This window comes from Malus sylvestris, chromosome 16 (genome assembly GCF_916048215.2).
Source record: "Malus sylvestris chromosome 16, drMalSylv7.2, whole genome shotgun sequence".
Lineage (NCBI taxonomy): Eukaryota > Viridiplantae > Streptophyta > Magnoliopsida > Rosales > Rosaceae > Malus > Malus sylvestris.
In genome coordinates, this window is record NC_062275.1 from 5,994,063 (window position 1) to 6,017,332 (window position 23,270).

Here is a 23,270-nt window from a genome sequence, read left to right on the forward strand (position 1 = left end):
TTAACTTTTCCACACCATACAATATTATCAAGCAGCTTAATAAAAACTTTTGAAAAGTTGTCCCAAATAATCAAAACCCCAAATAGCACTAATGTTAATGAGCTAAAACTTGATCTACTAAAATTTCTCATTTCAACACACCCCTGTTTAATCTTGATTGTTGATTCTGTTTGATTTATTTAAAGAAAAACTAATGAAAATAACTTAAAAACTTTAAGTTTTAACGATAAGGCCAAAATAAAGAGTAAAGTGAATAGTACTAGGATTGGCTTCTTAGTGTAAAAATGTGGTTTTTTGTTAAAGTGAACAATACCGAGAGGTTTTCATTAAAGATCTCTTTATTTAATTCAATGGTTAAAAATAAAGAAGAAGTATGGGAAACTGAAAAGATAAAAAATAAAGAAGGGATGAATGCAAAATGATAGAAAAAGTATAGGGTGACCTAAAATTGTCTGAGGGTCGTTCACAAAATGGCCAGATTTGCCAGAAGTCTATAGCTGGCTCGGAGAGGTGCTTTGAGATGTGACAGATATCAGATAATACCATAATGCAATAAAAAGGACTTGCAAGTTGCCCTTCAAACTTTTATAGGGAGTCCCTATTCATCCTTTAAAATTCTGAATTAATCATTTTTTTGTCTCTCAAATTCTGAATAATTGGATCGATGTGATCTGTGAGAAGATAAAATTGTAGGATGTTGAGAGAGCAAAAATCCTTCAAATGAATCAAAATCTAAGCCAGGCTGTTGCATAAGATGACGGGCAAGGACAGGATATCAAAATATGTGCCAAATACTGTTCAAGGCTGGGGGCTGCTGCCTGCTGCTAGAAGAAGAAGATGCCAAAGAGTCTGATTTCCTAGTTGCACACCACAAGTTGTTAAAACTTCTATTCTTAGTTTTAATTTGCTCCACACCAGACTAAATTAAATGATACATTTTTCTGGCATGGTTCACTATATATATCGCCGATATCGTTCCAACTTAACTATATATTATCTGGATTGAGATTCTCTTCGGATCTCATACTTCAAAGCTCGCTGACCAAGCAATTTGTACCGTTCAATTTAAATTATGTGGTTCCCGTTAGCCCATCTCATTGCCTCACCTCACATATTATCTTAGACTCCAACGCACATATATCTCTCTCTTAAATGGTCCAAATTGCTCGATCTATAGGCTTGAGAATGTGAGATCCAGAGAGGATTTCAATCTCTATTCTCCAACACCAAATCCAACCAAACCAAACCAAAGCGTAAAATACAGAGCAGTTCAGCTTTGTTGACTTCAGGCTACAAGAAAAAAATGGTTGGTTTTACTTCTCCATCACCAAAGTCCAAAGGTGGACAAAGCAAAACAACAAGAAAATATACTAAAATTATAGAGATCTTATCTTTTCATATTCGAAGAAAAAAAAAAGTTGGAGTTTGTCTGAGCATGCAATCCATCTACCTAGTATGCTACTACTGGAAATCTCATAGAGAAGTATATATGTTTTACAACTTTGACATGCACACGTCACTTTACATGTCCGACGAGAAACATTACCCTTAATGTTATCAAATATTAAAGGCCTAATCGGATAAATAATGCACATGGTCATAAAGTATTCGAAATGTAGCTTATGTGGTAAAAAAAAATCAGATTTAAACCCTTGTGGTCTAAATTTGTTAGGATTTATACCCAAATTTGAAACTTTCGTCATTCCTCCGTTAGTATCATGCACATGAGTGTCACATGTGTGGATAAGATGGTCATTTCATCCCCCGTTTCATCCCCGTTTCATTATAAACAAATAATTTTTGGGCCCCTCATCCCAATCTCTCTCATTCAAACTCTCCCTTTTCTCCCAACGCGCCCCAGAAAACACGCACCGGCCAGCCGGAAAATTTTCTGCTCCATTCACCCTAAAATCTCTACCAAAACACATGGAATTTATCTCAAAATGAAGATCACAGATCAAAGAATAGAAATATACCCTTTTGACACCAAGTCATGCCCGGATAATGCCTGAGAACGGCCTGAGGTTGTCAGCCCAAAACTGGGCTTTTTGGTTTCTCGCGAAATCGAGGCAAATTCAAGTCTCCCATGCTCGAATCCGAACCTCAAGATGAAGGGGAAGTGATCCATGGTCCAAGTCTCGTCCAATCTGACCAGGAATTGACGGATTTTCATCTGAAAACTACGAGGTGGTTTAGGGTTTAGATCATCTATGTTGTTGCACAAAGAAGATGAGAGGTTAGAGAAACTGGGAAGTTGAGCGTTGAGGGAGAAAAGAAGAGAGAGTGACACGGTTGTGGTGGTGGTTTGGTGATGGCCGTTCTCTGGGGCTCGGCGTCTCTGTGAACATAGAGAAGAAAAGATGGCGAGCGTTGGGAGAGAATGGAGAGTTTGAGGGAAAATGACCATATTATCCTCACATGTGACACTCACGTGCATGATACTCACGTGTATAAATCCTAACAGACTTAGACCATAATGGTTTAAATCCGAATTTTTTTACCACATAGGCTACCTTCCAAATATTTTATGACCACGGAGACTATTTATCTGATTAGACCAATATTAAAACTAGGCCGGGGATCAAGTTAAGTTTGACAATGCATGTCTATTTTATAACATTCACACATGCTACTTAATTTACATATCCGCCAAGAAACAGTATCCGTTAAAATTACACTTCTGTCAGGTGATGTGAATCTAAGTTATATCCCTTTCACACTACGCTAAAGAATGAATTAACTCCAACAAGCGGATATGATTAAAAAATTTCACTCATCCAAAGTTTGAGAACATCGAAATTATTATGCCACTCATAACTAATTGGTGTTTTACACTAGTCAATGACTTCAACAACGCTGTAATTATTCTCCCACGTCATAAAAAAAAAAAACCACTAATAAATAATATACTTTGAATTCTCCAGAATTGCTAGAAAATTATACAAAAAGGAAGTCTCTTCTTCCGGACATGCATTCTTTCCGAATCCAATTGTCTTAATCCTAGGGATTCATCAATCCGAACCGTTGAAATTTGATCTAATGGTTAAAGTTATTATAACTTTTAAAGTGGACCCCTGTTTGTAGTCGTTGAATCAAATTTCAACGATCCGGATTGATGGATCCCTAGGATTAGGACAATTGGATCCGAAGAAAATCCATGTCCTCTCCTTCCCTTCCTCTGTTCACAAGTCATAGCAATTAACAACCTTTGACTTCACATAAATCAATTGAAAAACAAAATAAAAAAATAAGGAGTGAGCACGTTAATTACCACTAAAATATTCACTCATCAATTTTATGTCATTTAGGTTACTAAATTTTGTGTCCCTATCAAATGGCACATTATAGATGACGTTTGACTGCAGTGATAGAAAAAAAAAATATTTATATACCTTAGTACGGATTTGATCTTCGTTTCTTTAATAATTAACAATTTAACCAATAAACACAATCATTTTTCATAAAAAAAATAAATGTAGCGCCAAAATAATTAGGGAACTTTAACGAAAAGCACCCGGTACTGTTCACTTTAACGAAAAACCACATTTTTACACTAAAAAGTCAATCCTGGTACTATTCATTTTACCCTTTATTTTGTCCTTATCATTAAAACTCAAAGTTTTCAAACCTTTTTCATTAGTTTTCCTAAATAATTAGTCAATTCTAAATTATATTATTGCTCCTATAATAATAATTCATTATAAAAAATAAAAAATTCCACGTTAATTTCGAAACCGCCTCCAAATAATTCCACGTTATTAAATTCCCCCGAACACTGAGTCTCACTCTCTCGAGTGTCGGCGACCTCTCTTCACGTACACCTTCCCTTCCCATAATCGGCGCTACACGCGTCCAGCTCCCATTAGCCTTCTCAGAAACACTCTGCGAAGCCGCCATTTCACCCACCCACGTGTCTCACATGACACGTGTCTCACAGGACACGTGTTGAACGCTGAACCTCCAAGTCAAAACCCTGGCGCCCATCTTTGGAATTCGTCGGCATCGAATAAGCTTCCAACACGTGTCTCCTACTATCCTCCTTATATAAACTCACGAACGTCGAGCCCTTGAACCCAAACAAACAAACAAACAAACAAACAAACTAAACACCAAATCCAAGGATCAGACCTTTTTATCCATTCTTTTCAATGATTCAGAGATCAAACGGGTCAGGTCGCCGGATTCTGACGTACCCGGCGGTTCATCCGTGCGAAGCCATATCTCCGCAGACACTCCTGGCGTCACTCATCACTCTCACCTGCAACATTTGCTCTTTCAAGTCGAAAGTCTTCGCCAGCAACGCCCGAAACGCCCGAGAAATCATCCGACAAATTGGTGTCGTCCGGGTTTTTCTCGAAGCGGTTAGAGATGAATCTTCGGGTCTTCCGGCCTCCGCAGTTCTGACCTTGTCGGAGCTCCACTTGGCCTTCCAGAAAGTTCAGTTCTCGCTGGAAGACTTGGCCCGGGATGACGCCAGGGTATGGATGCTGATGAAGTCGGGTTGCGTGGCGAGTCAGTTTAGGGTCTTGAGTCGGGCCATGGGCACGGCTCTCGATGTTCTGCCTCTCGCGTCGGTCGACGCCTCCGTTGAGGTCAAGGAGCACGTGGAATTGGTGGCCAGGCAAGCGCGAAAGACGGGGTATGAAGTCGACCCGGATGATATTCGTGTCGTGGAGGCGGTGAGGTCCGTTTTGGCCGGGTTAGAGAAAGGAGTTGCTCCGGGCAAGGGGGATCTGAAATGGGTTCTCGAGTTCCTCGGGATTAGGAAATGGAGCAGGTGTGAGAAGCAAGTCAAGTTCTTGGATTCGGAAATTGGGTTCGAGAATTTGAGCCAGGAGAAGAGAGATGTGGGATTGTTGAGCAGCCTGAAGGGTTTGCTTTGCTATTGTCGATGTGTGTTGTTTGATGTTGTGGATGGTGAACCGGGTCGAAGACCCGAGACCAAATGCAGCGGCGCCGGCGTGGCGGTGGATTGCCTCAATTCAGAAGATTTCCGTTGCTCGATATCGCTGGAAATCATGGTTGATCCGGTCACGATAGCAACAGGGCAGAGCTACGATCGGTCTTCGATTGAGAAATGGTTCAGAGCTGGCAATCCCATTTGTCCCAAGACAGGGGAGAAGCTCAAGAACACGGAGGTGGTGCCGAATTTGGCGCTAAAGCGATTGATCCAGCAGCATTGTTACGAAAATGGTGTTGCATTTACTGATTCGGGTCACCGAAATCGCGACAGCGGGAGGACTAGGCTTGCAGTTGCTGGGAGTTTGGCAGCTGAGGGAGCCATGAAAATGGTGGCCGAGTTTCTTAATGGATGGCTTGAGTTTGGGACAGTAGAAGAGCAGAACAAGGCTGCTTATGAAATCCGGCTTCTTTCGAAATCAAGCATTTTTAACAGGTCTTGTTTGGTTGAAGCCGGTGTGGTTCCACATTTGTTGAAACTGTTATGTTCAGCAGATTCAGGGATTCAAGAAAATGCCATCGCCTCCTTGTTGAATCTTTCGAAGTATTTGAAAAGCAAGGCTGTGATTGTCGAAAATCGTGGTCTGGATTTGATTGTAGGTGTGGTGAAGAAAGGTCTCAGATTAGAGGCTCGTCAGCATGCTGCTGGCACATTGTTTTACCTCTCTTCGGTCGAGGAGTACAGGAGATTGATTGGAGAAAATGCAGATGCCATACCGGCATTGATGGAGTTGATCAAGGATGGAACTGATAGGGCCAAGAAAAACGCATTGGTTGCGATTTTCGGGCTCATTAATCACCCGGCAAATCATAGGAGGGTGATAGTAGCAGGGGTAGTTCCTCTGCTTGTTAATGTCTTAACATCATTTGATAGTGAAGCTCTCGTCACAGATGCTCTGGCAATTCTTTCAACTCTCGCAGAGAAACCTGATGGATCTGTTGCAATTTCGCATTGCAAAGCTTTGGATACGATTGTAGGGATCCTGAATTCCTCCATTCCTAGGGCAGGGAAGGAGTTCTGCGTGTCTTTGTTGCTTGCTCTTTGCGTAAATGGCAGTGGAGATGTGGTTGCTCTTCTAGTGAAGAGCCCTTCGCTTATGGGACCTTTGTATTCTCAACTCAGTGAAGGCACGTCTCGAGCAAGCAAAAAGGCCAGTGCTCTCATCAGGGTCCTGCATGAGTTCCATGAAAGAAGGTCATCCGGCTCAATGTCTCCGGTTCCACAAGAGCGATTCATTCACGTTAGGTAAACCCCGAATATTTGTGGGGATACTTACATTGCTTAATTCTTTTGAGGCCTTCCTGTAAATTCAGGGTCCTGTGTAGATATGGTGTTGTTTTAGTTTGATTTTTCGTCTGGTTTGGTTTGGTTATTGGCTCGGTTTTTTTAAGAGCTAATGACTATATCAGTATATGTGATCAGCTTCCCCAATGAAGCTTTTTTGTACAAAATCATTGTTGTATTGCTCTGTATTGCAAAACTCTTTTGCCATACAAAATCAGTAATAAATCATTCACTATTGTTTCAATGTACAAAACTATGTGCCCGAGTTTCTTCGATTTCAAGCCTTGATTGGTAGGGTAAAAAATGCTGACTGTTTTTGGGTTGAGGTATCGAGTGCCTTTTCGAGTTTTGATACCACTTGGTCCATGCTTGGCCTTTGCAGCTTTAGTCCTGTGCATGACAAAGCTAGGTTGAACGCAAGGTCTAAAGCTTCCACCGAGTACTCCCCGTTAAGTTTGGGATCTGCAAATTCCGTTGCATCACCGCCTTTCTTGAGGGACCTTGCCTACAAAGACATGGAACATACGAAATCGAGTCAGCAAATTGAAATAGTTTTTTCAGAGATGTGGAGATAAAATATGACTTCATTACCATTTTACTCAGAGGCATTGGTTTGTTTAAGCTTAGATTGATAACCCTGCAGCCCGAGATAAGTTGCGGAAGAACTAAATGTCACTCTCACTTCTGAGCTCACATAGGACTGTCCCAAGTCCATAACTTTAGATAACTCGAAGTTCTCTTCAACCTGCTCATGGCTAGATTGATCGGTTTCCGGTCAAATAGGAAGAACTAGAAGATTCCACCTCTGGAAAGCGCCTACACCTAATGGCATTCTTCATTCACTGATCAACCGGGCCCTTAAATCCTTGGTTTTCAACCTCAGATGGTGACAGTTTCACTTGAAAGTTTTTGTCAATGAGAATGTTTGTTGGTTGCCAGTTGGGAATGTGGCAAGAAAAGAAGTTTGATGAAAAAAGTGGCAAATGAAGCCACAGCGGCGGTGCAAACAGAAGAAATGCAGAAAGTTTAGAGCTACCTTGATATCACGGAGAACAATGCAGCCTCTCGGATAAGTTTGCAGAAGCCACAGACCTCCAGCACTGTCAATGGCAAGTTCTAGTCTAGTTATCCATGGCAGACTTTTATCTTTACCTGCAAATCAGCTTCAATTGAATTGGCTTTCTGAATTATCCAAATGCAAGAGAAAATTTTACGAATGGAAATATGACCCTACCAAATAGCCACTCCGAAAGGTCCCCATTTTGGCACAGTTCATAAACCAGGAAATATTCTTCTACACCCTCACAAGCTACAAGGTTTGGATGTCTAACATCGGGAAGGCTCGTTACTTCGCAGATGAATGTCTCGACAGAGCCATTGTTGATTATGTGCTTCACTGCAACATGCTTACCATTTGATAGTATGCCTTTGTATACCTTACCAGCTCTTCCTTGGTCAATGAAGTTGTCTGCACTTAGATTGTTGGTCGCTGAATAGATTTCCTTGCTTGATATCTTAAGGCTGCCAGATTCTTCAGACAGTAAATCATCTGATGCTGTCCAGTAAAAAAAAGGGTAGCAACAATTCACAACTGTTGGATTTGTAGTAAGATATGAAACTAGTTGTAGAAATAAATATCATCTTTTCGTGCTGAAAATCTCATAAGGTCCATGTTGCAATGAGTAATATTGCTGCAATTCCTGCTGGACCACGACATAGAATCCACAGAATTGACCTTCTCATGAATTAATCAAAAGATTCAAACTACCAAGAAACAGAACTTCACCATGACCGCTTACTAAATGACAACTGACTGCAACTTCCTAGAATTTAGGACTCAAAACTGAGTTGACATTATGTATTTAGAGTACCTGTGCTCAAGTTTATACCACTACTTCCCGAGCTTCGCTGTTCATCTGCAATGGAAGGAAAGGAGATCACTTAGCTGGAGTTTAAGGGTTTGTGTGCAACTGCTTCTAGGTCCTAGAAGCGTTTTTTGGAAAAGCACCTGCTTCAGGCACTTCTAGCAAAGCGCTTATGAGCAGAAGTAAAAATACGAAAATAATAAATCGAATCAATTGCCTTTCTTGACTGCCTATACCTTCTGAAAGTCTCTGGTCCCCAAGGGTTTCATGAAGTGCTGAAACTCAATTCTTATCATCAATCCTCCTGCTTGTTAAAGTTGCCAAAACTGCAAAGCTACACATATCAGCTTCAAGTTTTGATGACTCCTCATTTTCCGTCAATGCTACAATCTCTTCCCACCTTCTCAGACATGCACTACGAGCCTGATCCTGCTTGAACTTGTCACCCGTCCCAAAAGATTACAACCTTCATCTGAGATTATCAAAAACATCTACTTTCGTGTAGTCAGAGCATCCGCCGGCTCCACTTGTTATCTTGTCAATGCCACAACTCAAAACATCATCTTTTATACCCTTCATTGAAATTAAGCAGTTTGTCTGCTCTGTCGAGTTTAAGAAGAGCTGCCCTGTCCCCCAAGGTGCATAAGTAATCATCGAAAGCTGCTCGCAACAATTGCTGATAAATCCACCCCAATTTCCAGCTTCACAACTCGTGCCGTGTCATGCTGAAGAGTCTTGGACATCAAGTACACACTCAATATCTGGGGTTTTTTAGAAGGAAAAGGTTAAGACGCTAAGGAATAGGAAGAGTACTATCATAAGGGGCAGTTTGTGGTTCTTCATTCGATTAAGACAATGGAAATTCAACACAAGTTTGGCCATGGCGGGGGGGTGGGGAGAGAGAGAGAGAGAGAGAGAGAGAGATTTGAAGTTGGAAGAATGCAAACCAGGCGAATGGCTGTGAGGTAACGCAGAAGTGAGAAAGCTGGTGCAGGTGAAAGAGCTTTGTTGTGGCATGTCTTTATGCAGGCTAATCTAAACAAGGTTGAGGCTGGTAAAATGAATACAAGAAACTTAACCTAAAAATCGAGAAAACTCTATGTAAGGATACCGACCACGTCATTTGTAGGGCAGCTTTAAAAAAAAACTATCAAACCTTATGTATTTTGATCTTACTCGACCTCACGCTGATCTCACCTAATATGAGAGTTCCACTAATCAGGGAGCTCTACGACCCTATTAAGCTTTCCTCCTCAAGGACGGATGTAGCATTGAAGATTAAGATTCTTAACTTCAGTTGTAGATGGTCAATTTTGAAAATTGAGACTTTGAGCTGGTGTATGATCATGTCTCTATGGTTTTGACAAGCATATATTTATCACCCAAACAATATTATTTAATTTTTAATTAGTACGAAATTACTTTGTAAAAATCGCAATTCCAAAACACAGTATCTTCTAAATCTGTTAAGAACCGTTTGACTTGATGAAGATTACAAATGTGATAACTTTGATGCCACACAAACACCACTTATGCAATTTGGATAGCTTAATACAATAAGTCAATGCAGAGTGCCAAATGGGAATGCCCCTCCCAAGTTGCCCATTCTTGCAAACTTTAAGTGAAAGTTTTGAGTTTGATAATCGTAAATAACGAGTTTGATGTTAATTTATTATGCCGACTCAATGTATGGCTTAAAAATAATTTCTTGCCTCTAACGTAAAATTCGCCTATTAACCCAAAAAATGAAAGTTGAAATTCTCTCAACATCGAGAATTGAAAAGAGAAATACTATTAGACAAAATATTATTTGAACTAATTGATCATGCATATTTGATCTCGTTAACACTGCATCCGTTTCTCAATAAATAAAGACGTCCTGCACAGAAAATTTTTACCACTTCCTTCACTAGAAGATGGTCCAAATTCTTCACCCACAACACTTTCTTAAAAAAAGAAGAAGTTAGATTACTGATTGCAACCCAAAACCTAGTTGCCTTAATAATAAAAAGCCCATCCCTTCAAACTCCCACAAAGGAAAAAGCACATGATGACATTCCTTTTCAATAATTGGAGACCAAAACGACAACGTTTCGTTCCATCTTCACCTTACGGTCCTACCAAACCTCCGTCCAAGTATCTTTGCGCACATCCAAAATCAAAGCTAAAGCTTTGAACTTTCTCAGCTGATCCATTCTCCCCGAACCGAACCCGGAAACCCATTGAGAAACATCCACCTATTCCCGATGGGTTTCAATGCCAAAACCACCGACGAAAATTCCGAGACCAGCCTCCTCCTTCCCACCGTAACCCCCGCCGCCGACGTACCCAATAAAATCCCAGAGGACTCCTTCCACTTCGCCTACATAATCTACTTCACACTGGGTGTCGGCTACCTCCTCCCATGGAACGCTTTCATCACAGCCGTCGATTACTTCGCCTACCTCTACCCAGATGCCAGCGTCGACCGTATATTCTCCGTCGTTTACATGGTGGTGGGCCTCTTCTGCCTCCTCCTGATTATCTTCTACTCCCACAAGTCCGAAGCCTATGTCCGGATCAATGTGGGCCTGGGCCTCTTCGTCGTTTCGCTGCTCGTCGTTCCCCTCATGGATGTCTTTTACATCAAGGGTCGGGTCGGCTTGTACAACGGGTTTTACGTGACGGTTGTGGCGGTTGCCCTTTCGGCCGCGGCGGATGCTTTGGTTCAAGGCTCGCTCATTGGGGCGGCTAGCGAGTTGCCCGGAACTTATATGCAAGCCGTTGTGGCCGGGACTGCTGGTTCAGGTAAAACTCCTACCCTTTCCGGTCGAATTTGGAATTTCAGTTTTTGGGTTTTACTCTTTGTTTGATTTTGGTTTCTGGGTATTGTTTCATTTTCTGAATTAAATTCCGATTTTAGTTAATCTCAGTTGACTTCGTTTGATTTTCTGCGTCTCTTTGTAACCTGAATGGCCGTTTGGGAAAGTCTTCTGGTCATAAGTGCTTCTGCTAGAAGTGCTTTAATAGGAAACACATTGAAATTGTTATTAAAATTTTAACTGCAACCTGGAAAAGCACTTGCAAGTCTGAAGAACCACCTTCTCCATAGAACACTAGTATGTTTTTCTGCCAAATGTAGTTAGAAACGCTTTCAATTGTCACAAGCACTTTTAGGTCTCTAGGGAAGTATCAAACGAAACACACTATGAAGCATATTAGTTTTTCTGCTCTAGGTTACTGGTTATGAGTTCATCAGAGTTTCCTAACAGGTCTCCCCAAAATTTGAATGGCTTTACAGGAGTAATTGTTTCTGCTCTGAGGATCGTAACCAAGGCAGTATATCCACAAAATACCGAAGGCCTGAGGAAAAGTGCGAACCTTTACTTCGCTGTCGGGATAGTCATTATTGTCATATGCATTGTCTTCTACAATGTGGCACCAAGGATTCCAGTTATGAAGTATTATGCAGATTTAAAGGTTCAGGCTGTAAACGATGCGACAGAAGAGAGAGGCCCTCCGACTCTGACTGTGTTGAGATCAACTCTGTGGCACGTAGTCGACAGAGTCAAGTGGTACGGAATTGGCATCTTCCTCATCTATGTCGTGACTTTGTCGATATTTCCAGGATACATTACTGAAGACGTGCACTCTCAGATTCTCAAGGATTGGTACCCAATCATCCTTATCACCGGCTACAATGTGTTTGATCTCGTTGGCAAGTCTCTGACTTCTGTGTGCCTCCTCAAAAATTCCAAGGTTGCAATCGGCAGTACAGTTGTGCGATTGCTCTTCTTTCCTCTCTTCTATGGGTGCTTGCACGGCCCCAAATTCTTCCGAACAGAGATTCCAGTGACGATACTAACTTGCCTTTTGGGGCTCACCAACGGCTACTTGACTAGCGTGTTGATGATTTTGGTTCCCAAAGTTGTCCAATTCCAACATGCCGAGACGGCAGGGATTGTGATCGTGTTGTTCTTGGTTCTGGGTTTGGCTGCTGGCTCAGTTGTAACTTGGTTCTGGGTCATCTGATGCCTCAATTGTATCCTAATCCTGTTTAGCTTGGTAAGTCTACTGTTAATAGTATTTCTGTTTGTTTCTTAAACATGGATTATGAATTGTAAATCTGAATAAGATGGGAAACGATTCTAGCTCAAATTCTGGCTTACGGGCTTCCAAGTTCTACTGCTAAAGACGTGATTTTCGCACGTCTGTTTTCTCATTAAACCAAAAGAAGATCAAGGAACACAAACAAAGGGAGAAGTAAAGAACGAGAAAACGAGAGTCTAATTTGAAAATACAAATAATTAAAAGAGAATAACACAAGTGTAATGGTAGGAAGGATTTCCCTGTCATGCATTTCAAAATACTATGGCCTGACTGAAAACGCCGGACATAAATACAAGTAAAAATTTGGAAAGAATCACCGAGAGGACATCTAACAGATTCCAAAGCTACAGACAACCAACAAGATCGACGAAGACAAAAAAGGGCATTATTTGCTTATGGAACAAAATGTAACAGGAAGCGATAGAAACAGAAAGAATTTGGTTTTAGCCATCTATGCGACCCATCCTAGTTAACGAGGGCGGAGGGCAAAGGACATATTATACTAACAAGACTTGGGTCTACAGCAAGCAAAAGTACATCTGACATTAAAAACTATCAAGTTCTTGTTCTTGAAGCCAGACCTGTCTCGACCTTCTTAATTTCAAAGATGAGCATCCTCCACATCTTGAGCACAAACATTTCAGCTTCTTCGTCTAAAATGGATTGAAGCAGCTGGAGCATGCGTTCTGCTCCGACATGTTCCTGAGTACTAGATACAATGTAATCTACCAGCGTAGTCTCTTCCTCTCCCAGAAACTCGGTAATCTTCTTCGAAATCCATGGTCTCATGCGTTCATGTAGTGCATGCTGTGAAAGCAGACACATCAAACATGGTTACGAGCAGTTAGTAGACTACGTGAATGAATGATCACCAAGCAAATTGTGCAAGTTTAAACAAAAGAATTTAGTATCATGGGTTAAGGCGTGCTTACCTGTTCATAAATAGCCCAATTTATTTCGTATGAGAATAATTCCTCTTTTGTCTTCGGAATCATATCGATCAGTTGTTTTGCATCCAAAAGCTTCTTGTTATCCGTTGCCCTTGGTTTACTCATCCCATGTTCTCGGTCCGTATCACGGTCAGTAGTCTTCTCCTTGTGCTCATTTCTAGTGCGATTAGAGTCATCACCATGCCGGTCCCTATCCCGGTGGCTTGACCTATCATCAGAACGTCTACTTCTTTCTTTCTCCGCATCTGGCTTCTCTTCTTTAGAACTAGCATTTGATATTCGCTTTGCGAATTCTGCAGCTGCAGCCAAATTTGATGGAGCTGTCCCAAAAACAGTTTGTTGGACAGCCTGTAGTTCTTCAGTTGAATAATCAATTGGAACCAGGGGCCTCATTTTTTTGTCCTTGTGTGCATCATCATCCTCCTCTTTAAAAACAGAAGGAACAGCAGTACGTTTTCCAGAACCCATTAAGCCAAAACCCAACTTCTTTGCTGGGGCACTGCCACTCAGATGTGGTTCTGATGCAGAAGCAGATGTCATGGTTGACTTATCACCACTGTTACCATTCTGTAAAGCCCCATCACCTGTCACGTCAAAGTCAAACGACGTGAATAAAAATGAAAACAAAAGGGAAGGAAGGCAAAAGAAAAGAACAATACAAGCAATAAATAATTTCACGAGTAATTTTACCTATACGATTCTCAGGACCAGAATAACCCTCAACGTCCTGTTCAATTGCCTTATCTTTCAGTTCCACACCGAATTCTTCAGCCAAAGCAACTGTGTCACTTCCATTTGGTACATGGCCAGATGAAACCCTTAATGCATCTCTCTCTTGCTCCAGCTGCTTTTCCTCTTCAGCCCTCTTTCTGGCCTCGGCAATTTCTTCTTCTTCTTTCTGCCTGTCAGCTATGTCCTCTTCCTTCTCCCGTAGTCTCCTCTTTCTCTTCTCCTCCAATGCACTTCTCCTCCATTTTTTCCTGGAATCTTCATCCTCATCATCTTCTTCATAAATTACCTCTTTCTTCCGTTTGCGTTCTCTCTCCTTCTCCCTCTCCTTCTCATACTGCCTCTGTTTCTCTTTCTCCCTTTCCCTATACTCCCAATCTTTCAGACATTTTTCATACTGATGCTCAGCATCCTCGATTTTTCTCCTTTGCTCCTTCTCCTTCCGCACCCGTTCTCGCTCTGTTTCTCTTTCGTATCTTTCAATCTCACGCTCCTTTTCGCGTTTCATATCTCGCCCCCTGTCTCTGCTCCTATCTTGCCTTCTGCTCCTATCAGGTGAGCTTGTTTCAGGCCTCTCCTGGTCACTTGTTTTGTTGTCACCAGTTATCTCTTCATCAATTTTTTCTTCACAAGCATCTGAAAAGTTAAAAGTATCCACTATAAGTATGACAGCAAAACTGCCACTAGTAATTGACTTTAAACAACTTCATCACTTACTGAGTACAAACATGAGACTTACCATTTCTCGTTGTATCAACATCAGAGTCTCCATCCCTTGATTTAGCTGGCAGCGTTGAGTTTGAATTCCTAGTAGCATCACCAGGAGCTGGTGTAGGTGGTGGAGGGAGAGGTTTGTTTTTTATTCTCTCCTCTATCAAACTTGTAAGCTTCTCCATAGCCTCCTGGTCAGCTTCCTTGTCTTCATCAGTCACAATTCCAAAATTGGCAGTGTCATTTTCTTTGTTACTTGAATTACTATCTTCCTCCTTTGGGTCTTGTACAGAAGGATTTGAAGGTACATTCTTCTCACCGTCTGGTGCACTTCCATCACCTTTCTCAGCTGCTTCAGCTTCTTTGAGCTTCTTTGAGTTTTCAGTCTTCTTTTGGACAACCCTCTCCAGATAGTCTCTTGTTGCTTGATTAACATTTAGCTGTTTAAGTTTACAACAGCAAGTATAAAAAGAGAAAAATATTAGCAAAGTTAAAAGCGTAGAGAAGTATGTATAGCATGATTACTAAGGAACGGAAATTTCCATTGCACCATAATGACAATGACAATAAAAAACCACATAATGAAACTGACAAATGATATCAAATAAGAATCAGCACATACCACAAGGTCCTGCCCATCAATGCTCAATTTGGTGAGAAGACGTAATGCCCGAAGAACCCCTTCAGCAGATTCAAATTCGCAGAACCCAAAGCCTCTAGGAGTCCCATCTGTGGGATCTTGAGCACGTTTCCAACTCTTGACAGGTCCACACAACTTCACAAAAGGTAAAACCATCAGAAGTCAAAATCATTCACCAAAAACTTATATGAAATTATTTATAAATTTGGGTAACATAAAACAAGAGTGGGAAAGTTGATATAGAACAACAAAGATCGCAGTAATTTGACAGCACACCTGGAGGAGATATTTCATAAATTCATTGTCCACAGTTGGTGCTATCTTCCCAACATAAACAGTGGTTTGTGGTTTCTCCGCTGGGGTGACAATAGGAAGAATTGGCCTAACAGGAGGGATAATTGGGCGAACTCCAGGAATCCCAGGAACAGGGGCACGCTGAAGCAAACCAGTTGCTCCCAGTGGGCGTGGAGGAAACGGGGTCCGAATCATTGGATATGGAGGATAACGAGGAAGTCCTACAAAAACAAAATTAAATATCTTGCAAATTCGTCAGAGAACGTTTATTAACTGCATCCAATGATAAATAGGTGACCCTCCCCCAATCAAAACAAATGTATGAAAAACAAGATGACTGTAAATAATGATTTTTTGTTACCACACATTAAAAGCATATTAGAGATGGCAGCACAGGCATGGCAACTACCACCAGCTGAACAGATAACCTGAAGGAAACATTAAGAAAGAACATCGTGTTCATAAACCATGAATGAGTAAATTGTGCTTACCTTGCGCACCCCAGTTGGACCAAAGTAGCCTTTTCAAGTAAAATAAAACCTCCAACATCTCATGCATTGATGAGAATTATACATATTTAATATGTTGACAGTTTAATTCATCTCAAAAAAGTTAGCAGCGTGCCATGCAGCACGAGAACAATATTAGTTAAAAAACAAAAACATAACAAACATGCATAAAGTATAAAACACACACACAAATAAACACATGATGAGATGTTTAAATGTATATATAAATAGATTGATTGATAGATGGATGGATGATGGACAAAAATATATATCTATGGATAGAGAGACTTCAGTCGGAAGGATTGCGATACCTTAGAACACAAGGGCAATGGGCACTCAGTTGCAAACATGGTCTGCTTCTGGCAATTCATAAACCCATGAAAGGGAAAGTATCCTTAAAACTAACAGAAAGCATCCTACTAAAATAAACATGACAAAGTAATATAACTTTAGAATGACAAACTGAACAGTAATTTTTCCGAATTTTGGGAACATCTTTTGAACTCCATGACCAACCTGAGCTTGAATAAAACTTTAAAATATGTGCATACCAAAAAAGGAGTTGTAGATGGGGAGTTCTCAAAGCAATATGAAGCAGGCCATCCAACCTTTCTCACCGAATTCAATCAAGACACTGTAGGAGAAAACATCTTGTCATGGATACCCTTAATCTACCACACTAGATTTTTTTTTATCAAACTCCGAACTCTGCCTTAACAAACGCTTCCCACTGTATTATACCTTTAGTCTACATTTAATTGCTATCCATAAATTCAACAAGTAATCTACTTTTTTCACTTTTTCGAGACAAAAACCAAAACCCCTAGTATTTCTTGAACAACTCATAGCAAAACAACACCAAGCAATTGCAAAACGAGAACCAACGATAAATACAGACACTTTGCATTGAAATTGACTAGCAAAAAAAAAAAAAAAAAACCATACGAAATAACTAAGGGATTATACAGAGAAGCAAAAACCCACCAGGTAAAGCGCCTTGAGGAGCACCAGTGGGCATGGCTGCGTATCCATTAGGCATCGGTGCGTACGGTCTCATAGGCTGCATCTGATAATGCATCATATGCTGCGGGGCCGAGGACGGCGGGGGCACACCAGGAGCCATCGGAGCCCCGGAGCTCACACCGGGCGGCTGGACGCCAGGGAGGTGATAATTCGGATTGGGCACGCCCGGGTTCGGTATTGGAGTGAACTGCGAAACCGGCCGGAACGAAGGCGCGGTCGGTGGTAAGGCGCCGGAAACCTGTTGTGGCGCGTAGGATATCGAAGGATGTGGCGGTGGAGGTGGCGGAGATACTAGAGGCGGATTCGAATTAGGGTTTACGAGGATAGGGGTGGAAGATAAGGACGATGATGGTGATGGTGGCGGTGGTGGTGTGGAAGCAGCGGGAACGGGATCAGGTTGGTTATATTGGGGATTGGGGTTATCGGATTGGGGATTCGATTCTGCGTTTGTGGCGGGAGAAGAAGAAGCGTCCGCCATGGCTGGAAAGAATTGAAATCAGTGAGTGAATTTTCACTGTTTTTGTGCCCTAGGAGAGAGAAAGATGGAGACGGAGAGTGACAGATCGAGAGAACTGAGAGGGAGAGTTTATGTATGAAGTGGATGAGTTTGTGTTTGGGAGGAAGTAAAATTTGTTGTATTATAGGCATACGTGTCGGCCCCTAATTGGTTGGCAATAACTCAAAAGACCAATAGGCCTTAAATGTGACATTCCTTTTTTGAATGTTTTTTTAGACATTTTTCAATGCGCTGAAAATACAATGCAGTATACTCAAGTGTCATAATATAAATAATTAAAAATTATCAATTGTTTGTATTATGATACTTGGACAAGTCGTGTTCTTAATACACTAAAAAATCTGTCTACGTATCATAGTAAAGTATCAATTTTTAAAAAATGAACAAGGAATTTTCAATTTTTTCATGTTACTTGTGATGTTTTGACATTCTATTCTATTAATGTACACATTTTAGGTTCATAGTCAGGCAACTATTAACTAATGACGTTGTAAGTGCAAGACACACCTATTAAATGTGGGTATAAAAAAGGGATTTGTATCCTCTCCGAGGCAACTGGTCGAGATCCTCCTGATCAATATTCGTGGACCGTTGGATTTTTATCCAACTGCTACAATTATTATAATTTTTAGAGGGCCCCCAATTTGTAGCCGTTGGATAAAAATACAACGGTCCACGAACACTGGTCAGGAGGATCCTGACCAATTGCCTCAGAGAGGATCTAAATCTTATTTTTATGGAACAATTGGTACATGTAAAAGGCACATAGGAACACTATATGGTTGATTAGCAGGGTCGGTTCTGAGATTTTTTAGGCCCAGGGCACCCAAAAAAGTGCCCTAGTATAACTCCATATCAGGAAAAAAAAAATCAATTGTTTTAGAGTTCATATTTGTTCATGCTGATGTAACTTTTCTTTGATAAAACGATAGCAGGATGTGAGGGATTATGCTAAGCAACAAGATAGGTTGGCCATAATTTGGTGTCTAACTTGTCTTTTAAAAAACTCAAACGTAAGACCTCTCACTTATAAGTGAAGAAAAAATAGATTTCACATCTAAGCCATAACATTACACTTTAGTTTGTAATTAGATAAGGGTACACAAATATTTCACAAGCAAAAATCAATTAAAGTATGATAGGTGTTTTTGTATAAAACTTATAACTATCGGGACAAATTTCTAATTTACTGTCCCTTGGGGCCTCATAAGAATTGTCATATTTTTCTCTCTAATTTTTATATATAATGTTATAAACAATGAATGAACCAAAAAAATTATTGAAAAACCAAATACCACATATATGTTATTAAAAATATAACTCATTTTTCTTGGAGAAGAAAGAAAAGCAACCCTAAACCCTAACATTATATTGAAACAGAACATCAGTGCTAAAAAAAAAATATTAATGAAAATGGTTTGAAAACTTTGAGAGTTTTAACGATAATGACAAAATAAAGGGTAAAATGAATAGTATCATGATTGACTTTTTAGTGTAAAAATGTGATTTTTCGTTAAAATGAACAGTACCGAAAGCTTTTTGTTAAAATTCTCAAAAGACAAAGGCCCTCATTTTGATCTGAACTTGGGTGGCTACTATTATTATTATTATTTGCCAAGGGGTGGTAATTAATTGAAAATGAATTTGTAAAAACCACTTTCGTCAAAGGCACATATAGAAATATAGCTACTTATTTAAACCAAAGATGAAATAAATGTATAAAAAATTAGGCAGTTTTGAACCCATGTTCCTTTCCATTGCAAGAAAGCAGCGAAACACTACCGCAAATGACAAGTTATGAAAAATATCCAGTTTTATATTTTTATACGCTTACTGGACATAACATTATAATAATAGAAATTAAATTTTTTTGTGCCCTCAATTTTTTGAGGCCCCATGCGGTCGCCCTGGTTGCCCTAGGATAGGGCCGGGCCTGTTGATTAGACAATCAACCTAACAAAATGTGCATTTTTATTTTACATAAACGATAGAATTTCATTACCATAACCAATCACAAGGATGCTAGATGGGTACATATGCTCCAGTGATCAATTTCTTGATCTGGAGGTAATAAGCACAAATTACAAATAATTTTAAATCTCTATACGCCCATCACACAAATCAAACCACTAAAACGAGAAATCTCGAGATTGACATGTCCCATAGACAAGTCGTTACATACCAAACACTGAAACCCTTACCAAAACCATCACAAGACACTGAGGCTACAAAATCGCAAAAGCAACAGAAAACATTTGCCGAAGCAACACAGACCAGTCATAAAAACTAAACTAAAACAAAAAAAAACAAAAGAACAAGGTGACCCGTCCACAATGAAGATGCAGCTGCAAAATTTGGCAGTAGGCAAATTAAACAATGTCCAAAAGGTTAAGGTGCACCTTTACCAAAAACAAAAAAAAGGGTTAAGGTGCACTGTGAACAAAGTAACATCTCATAAACTTTTTTTTGAAATTGATTTCAAACTTGATGGGTTAAAAATGTCCCTAGCCCTTTTTGGGTAAAGATTCAAATGTTAATTTCTTAAACATTAAGACCACCGTAAATAATAGGGGCGAGTTCGTTTTAATATGATTTGGTTTTTAGCTAAATAAAAAACCAAACTAAAGTTACTATTTGGTTTGGTTTAGTTCGGTTTTCTCAAAATTTAAAGAGTATAAACAGAGGTCATTCGATTTGATTTTAGTATTTTTTTTTGAACTTTGAAATTGGAGAAAAATGAAGAAGAAAAAAACTAGAGATTTGGAAAAATGGATAAAGCAATTTCAAGTTTCACAAATAAGTGAATAACTATATCAATCCATAAAGTTACATATTAAGAGTAGAAATACTCAATGAACTTACGATAAAGATAATCTACAATTTAACTTGTAATTATGTTCATGACAAGGAACTCAATGTATCAAGTATAAGTAGTTTTTCTTGACATGAATTTGCATTTATATTCTCTAAATACATGAAACTCTATTAGACAAGAATTCCAAGATGCATATATCTGGTTAATTTCTCAAAAGAATCTGTTCCAGCGCGCCGTTGGTGCTTATGGAGAATGAATCGGCGGATGGGATACTGACTTGAATCCAGTGCACAGATGTAGCAACTAACTCAGCATTGAATCAGGTGTTCCATCGATGTATGTATAGCTCAGACATGGTGTAAATGATCTTTTGACTTCAGCATTGTGTAGCCTGGAAAACTGGTTAAGATGCCGTTTCTTCGAGAGCTGAGAGGATACCAGTTTGCCAGGACAAGGCGTACATCATAGTCGTTTACATTACTGACCATTTTTGGTGAGTTTGTCAACTTATGCTTCACTAATTGCTCCACCAACATAAGCAACGTCAGTTCAAACCCACTTTTAGCCTTTCGCATATAAGTGATACAAATTTTTACTACATAATGTGTGTATTTGACAATTCGTTTGGAAAGGAAAAAGAATTTCGCCTTCTTCCTTTCGAATGGTATGATCCCTCCGTTGCCCCAGAATGAAGAGCGATCTCGTAGTTCTTGGTCTGTAGGAGCTCCGTTTTATTTTCCCATTGATTTGCCTTACTGTTTGCAGCTGAAGATGGAGAAGCAACCCAAACCTTTATTTTCTGAAAAGTCAATTACCTCTAGCATCGAGACAACCTCTGCCATTTCTGGCCTTCTGTTCGGTTTTGAATCCCAGCACCTGATCATCACTTTAGCTAAGGAGCTAGGGCAACCCTTCGGTATCTCTGGTCTTAAATTCTGCAGTTAAATAAAACAAAGCATTGTAAGTTTAACGTTACTTGAATTATTACAAAGACAGAAATAGAGCTATTGAAATTCTTCTGTACATGATATGTACACACACGTACTTCATTCACAACTGCTGAAGTCAATTCTGAGAATCCGACGTTACGATATGGCATATCGCAGCGATACATCTCCCATAAGCAAATTCCGAAGCTGTAAACGTCACATTTTTCGTCATATGGTTTATTTTCTATGACCTGCAATTAACACATTTGGTATTAGTTAGTTTACTGCAAAACCAAATCAACAACTCAAAGTCTAGAAATGGATGAGAAAAAATGCTGACACCGACTCGGCCCCAGTGAGAGAGTTTAAAGGGGAAAAGCAATTTATTCGAACAATAATGCTGGACATTCAGAATATAGTAATATTCCCAGAAACATTTATATCTTTTAATTTTCATACAGGTAATATTAACTTACCTCAGGCGCCATGTATCCAGCTGTGCCGGTGTAGCCTGTCATCTCGCTTGAATTCGAAGCCTGGAAACGAGCAACGCCGAAATCCGCTATCTTTACCCTACCGTCCTTGTCAAGAAGCAGGTTTTCCGATTTCACATCTCGATGAACAATATTCTTGCTGTGCAAGTAACTCAACCTGCATGCAAATTAACACATATATATACCATTAATTTCTCAAATATAGCAGATAATTAATAAAATTACACTCGGGAAGTTAGGCCAAATTACATAAATATATATGTAGGAAAAGTTGTGATACCCTCTAGCAAGATCAAGTGCCATTTGTTTGACAGTCTTGAGAGGTAGCTTCCTTTCCCGGTGCTTTATGAGGTAAGATTTTAGCGTACCGCCGGAAAGATACTCCGCGATAACGCAGGCGGAGTTAGGGCTTATCTCTACCTTACTGTGGGATTTTAGTTTTGATGTTTTTGTTGCGGCTCCAATGAACTGGAAAAATAAAATAAAAAGATTTTTTTTAATAACATAACAAAAATTAAAATAAAATTTACATTTAATTGTAGAAAAGGAAAAGAGAAAAAAAAAAAAAAAAAAAAAACTGAATGGTTTTTGTACCTTGGTAATGTTGGGGTGATCAAGTTTATGCCAAACAGAAACCTCCCGTCTAAAATCGTTTTGCAAAGAAGCTATTTGAGCTTTTGTGTTTTGGCCTTCTTCTCCCCACTCCAAAAATTTGACTGTTTAATTAAGAAAGAAAAAGATTAATTAAGCCATGCACATATAAACATGTAGTAATTAAGCAGATGTAATCAGTAATTACGACATATATATACCTGCGACTTGTTGGCCGTCGTAGAGGCCTCTATGGACGGAACCAAACGTTCCACGGGCGAAAACTTGCTTCACGAAGAGTTTATCCGGCACGATTTGCCACTCCTCCTCCTCTTTTGCCGGCTTGATGGCCGCAACAACTTTGGTGTTGTCGTCTCTGATGACTTGGCTTTCTTGGCCGTCAAGCAACTCTTTCGTCTTCTCCTTCTTCTTCTCCATCGAGCACAGTCGGTCGAGATGCCTCGCCAACTGTTGGTCCAAACTTCGTATGTCGATATTGCCCGCAGCCTTCTTTCCACTTCCAAAGCCTGCTCGTTTGCCCTCCATGTTTGTTTCAAGTAGTTTGAGAAAGCTAGTAGCCTAGTGAATTGTGAAAAGTTGGATTTTCTGGTCTGGTTGTGTATATATAGAGTTGTTCGTCGGTGGTGTTTCTTTTCCTTTCTAATTTGGTTTTCCTTTTACCACGCACATTAAACGTTCACATTTAGGTTACACATCTAAATAAGAGCCATTGAATTCTATATGGCCAAATAATCTAACGGCTCTTGTTAAAGAAGTCAAGTTGTTTGTGGTTGATAGAAATTCTTCCGACCCATCAGGAATTTGTGTCCTTTCTGGACCGAAAGAACTTTATCCAAGCCCAAAAACTTT

At 40.0% G+C, this 23,270-nt stretch overlaps 5 protein-coding genes across 7 annotated transcripts; 2 read left to right on the forward strand and 3 right to left on the reverse strand.

Annotated features, from left to right (window-relative positions):
* Positions 1-4,081: 4,081 nt before the first annotated feature.
* Positions 4,082-6,497, forward strand: LOC126607314 (U-box domain-containing protein 19-like). Its single transcript, XM_050274863.1, has one exon. It carries the CDS (start codon positions 4,149-4,151, stop codon positions 6,207-6,209), a length of 2,061 nt encoding a protein of 686 aa, XP_050130820.1. The 5' UTR covers positions 4,082-4,148; the 3' UTR covers positions 6,210-6,497.
* Positions 6,320-9,308, reverse strand: LOC126607329 (putative L-type lectin-domain containing receptor kinase I.4). The gene is made up of 6 exons (XM_050274880.1): positions 8,346-9,308; positions 8,116-8,160; positions 7,883-7,947; positions 7,479-7,799; positions 7,281-7,396; positions 6,320-6,749 (listed from the first exon to the last, which is right to left on the reverse strand). Exons 3-6 carry the CDS (start codon positions 7,914-7,916, stop codon positions 6,522-6,524), a joined length of 699 nt encoding a protein of 232 aa, XP_050130837.1. The 5' UTR covers positions 7,917-7,947; positions 8,116-8,160; positions 8,346-9,308; the 3' UTR covers positions 6,320-6,521.
* Positions 9,309-10,174: 866 nt separating this feature from the next.
* Positions 10,175-12,246, forward strand: LOC126607319 (equilibrative nucleotide transporter 1-like). The gene is made up of 2 exons (XM_050274869.1): positions 10,175-10,896; positions 11,390-12,246. The coding sequence occupies exons 1-2, from the start codon at positions 10,356-10,358 to the stop codon at positions 12,118-12,120; spliced, it is 1,272 nt and encodes a 423-aa protein (XP_050130826.1). The 5' UTR covers positions 10,175-10,355; the 3' UTR covers positions 12,121-12,246.
* Positions 12,247-12,420: 174 nt separating this feature from the next.
* Positions 12,421-17,644, reverse strand: LOC126607311 (RNA-binding motif protein 25-like). Of its 3 annotated transcripts, none has more exons than XM_050274857.1 (7): positions 17,016-17,644; positions 15,505-15,743; positions 15,211-15,363; positions 14,617-15,028; positions 13,839-14,513; positions 13,131-13,732; positions 12,421-13,005 (listed from the first exon to the last, which is right to left on the reverse strand). In XM_050274857.1, the coding sequence occupies exons 1-7, from the start codon at positions 17,530-17,532 to the stop codon at positions 12,754-12,756; spliced, it is 2,850 nt and encodes a 949-aa protein (XP_050130814.1). In that variant the 5' UTR covers positions 17,533-17,644; the 3' UTR covers positions 12,421-12,753. The 3 variants fall into 3 exon arrangements, with proteins under 3 accessions (XP_050130814.1, XP_050130817.1, XP_050130815.1); XM_050274860.1 differs by having other exon boundaries at positions 15,505-15,950; positions 17,016-17,164; XM_050274858.1 differs by having other exon boundaries at positions 15,505-16,665; positions 17,016-17,164.
* A 2,715-nt stretch (positions 17,645-20,359) lies between these two features.
* On the reverse strand, positions 20,360-23,228 carry LOC126607320 (serine/threonine-protein kinase STY13-like). Its single transcript, XM_050274871.1, has 6 exons — positions 22,622-23,228; positions 22,404-22,525; positions 22,090-22,277; positions 21,792-21,966; positions 21,432-21,566; positions 20,360-21,321 (listed from the first exon to the last, which is right to left on the reverse strand). Exons 1-6 carry the CDS (start codon positions 22,944-22,946, stop codon positions 21,139-21,141), a joined length of 1,128 nt encoding a protein of 375 aa, XP_050130828.1. The 5' UTR covers positions 22,947-23,228; the 3' UTR covers positions 20,360-21,138.
* Positions 23,229-23,270: the final 42 nt, after the last annotated feature.

Bases quoted from the DNA above. Each gene is read 5' to 3' on its own strand.
- LOC126607329 (XM_050274880.1), bottom strand. From the start codon at position 7,916: ATGGACCTTATGAGATTTTCAGCACGAAAAGATG. The intron at 7,800-7,882 runs ATATTTATTTCT...TTTACTGGACAG, and splicing joins ATTTTCAGCACGAAAAGATG to CATCAGATGATTTACTGTCT. The intron at 6,750-7,280 runs GTAGCTCTAAAC...ATGTCTTTGTAG, and splicing joins TTGTTCTCCGTGATATCAAG to GCAAGGTCCCTCAAGAAAGG.
- LOC126607319 (XM_050274869.1), top strand. From the start codon at position 10,356: ATGGGTTTCAATGCCAAAACCACCGACGAAAATTCCGAGACCAGCCTC. The intron at 10,897-11,389 runs GTAAAACTCCTA...ATGGCTTTACAG, and splicing joins GGCCGGGACTGCTGGTTCAG to GAGTAATTGTTTCTGCTCTG.
- LOC126607314 (XM_050274863.1), top strand. From the start codon at position 4,149: ATGATTCAGAGATCAAACGGGTCAGGTCGCCGGATTCTGACGTACCCG.
- LOC126607311 (XM_050274857.1), bottom strand. From the start codon at position 17,532: ATGGCGGACGCTTCTTCTTCTCCCGCCACAAACGCAGAATCGAATCCC. The intron at 14,514-14,616 runs GTAAGTCTCATG...TTAACTTTTCAG, and splicing joins TGTTGATACAACGAGAAATG to ATGCTTGTGAAGAAAAAATT. The intron at 13,006-13,130 runs GTAAGCACGCCT...CTGCTTTCACAG, and splicing joins ATTGGGCTATTTATGAACAG to CATGCACTACATGAACGCAT.
- LOC126607320 (XM_050274871.1), bottom strand. From the start codon at position 22,946: ATGGAGGGCAAACGAGCAGGCTTTGGAAGTGGAAAGAAGGCTGCGGGC. The intron at 21,967-22,089 runs GTATCACAACTT...ATTTGCATGCAG, and splicing joins GCACTTGATCTTGCTAGAGG to GTTGAGTTACTTGCACAGCA. The intron at 21,567-21,791 runs GTAAGTTAATAT...TGTTAATTGCAG, and splicing joins CTGGATACATGGCGCCTGAG to GTCATAGAAAATAAACCATA.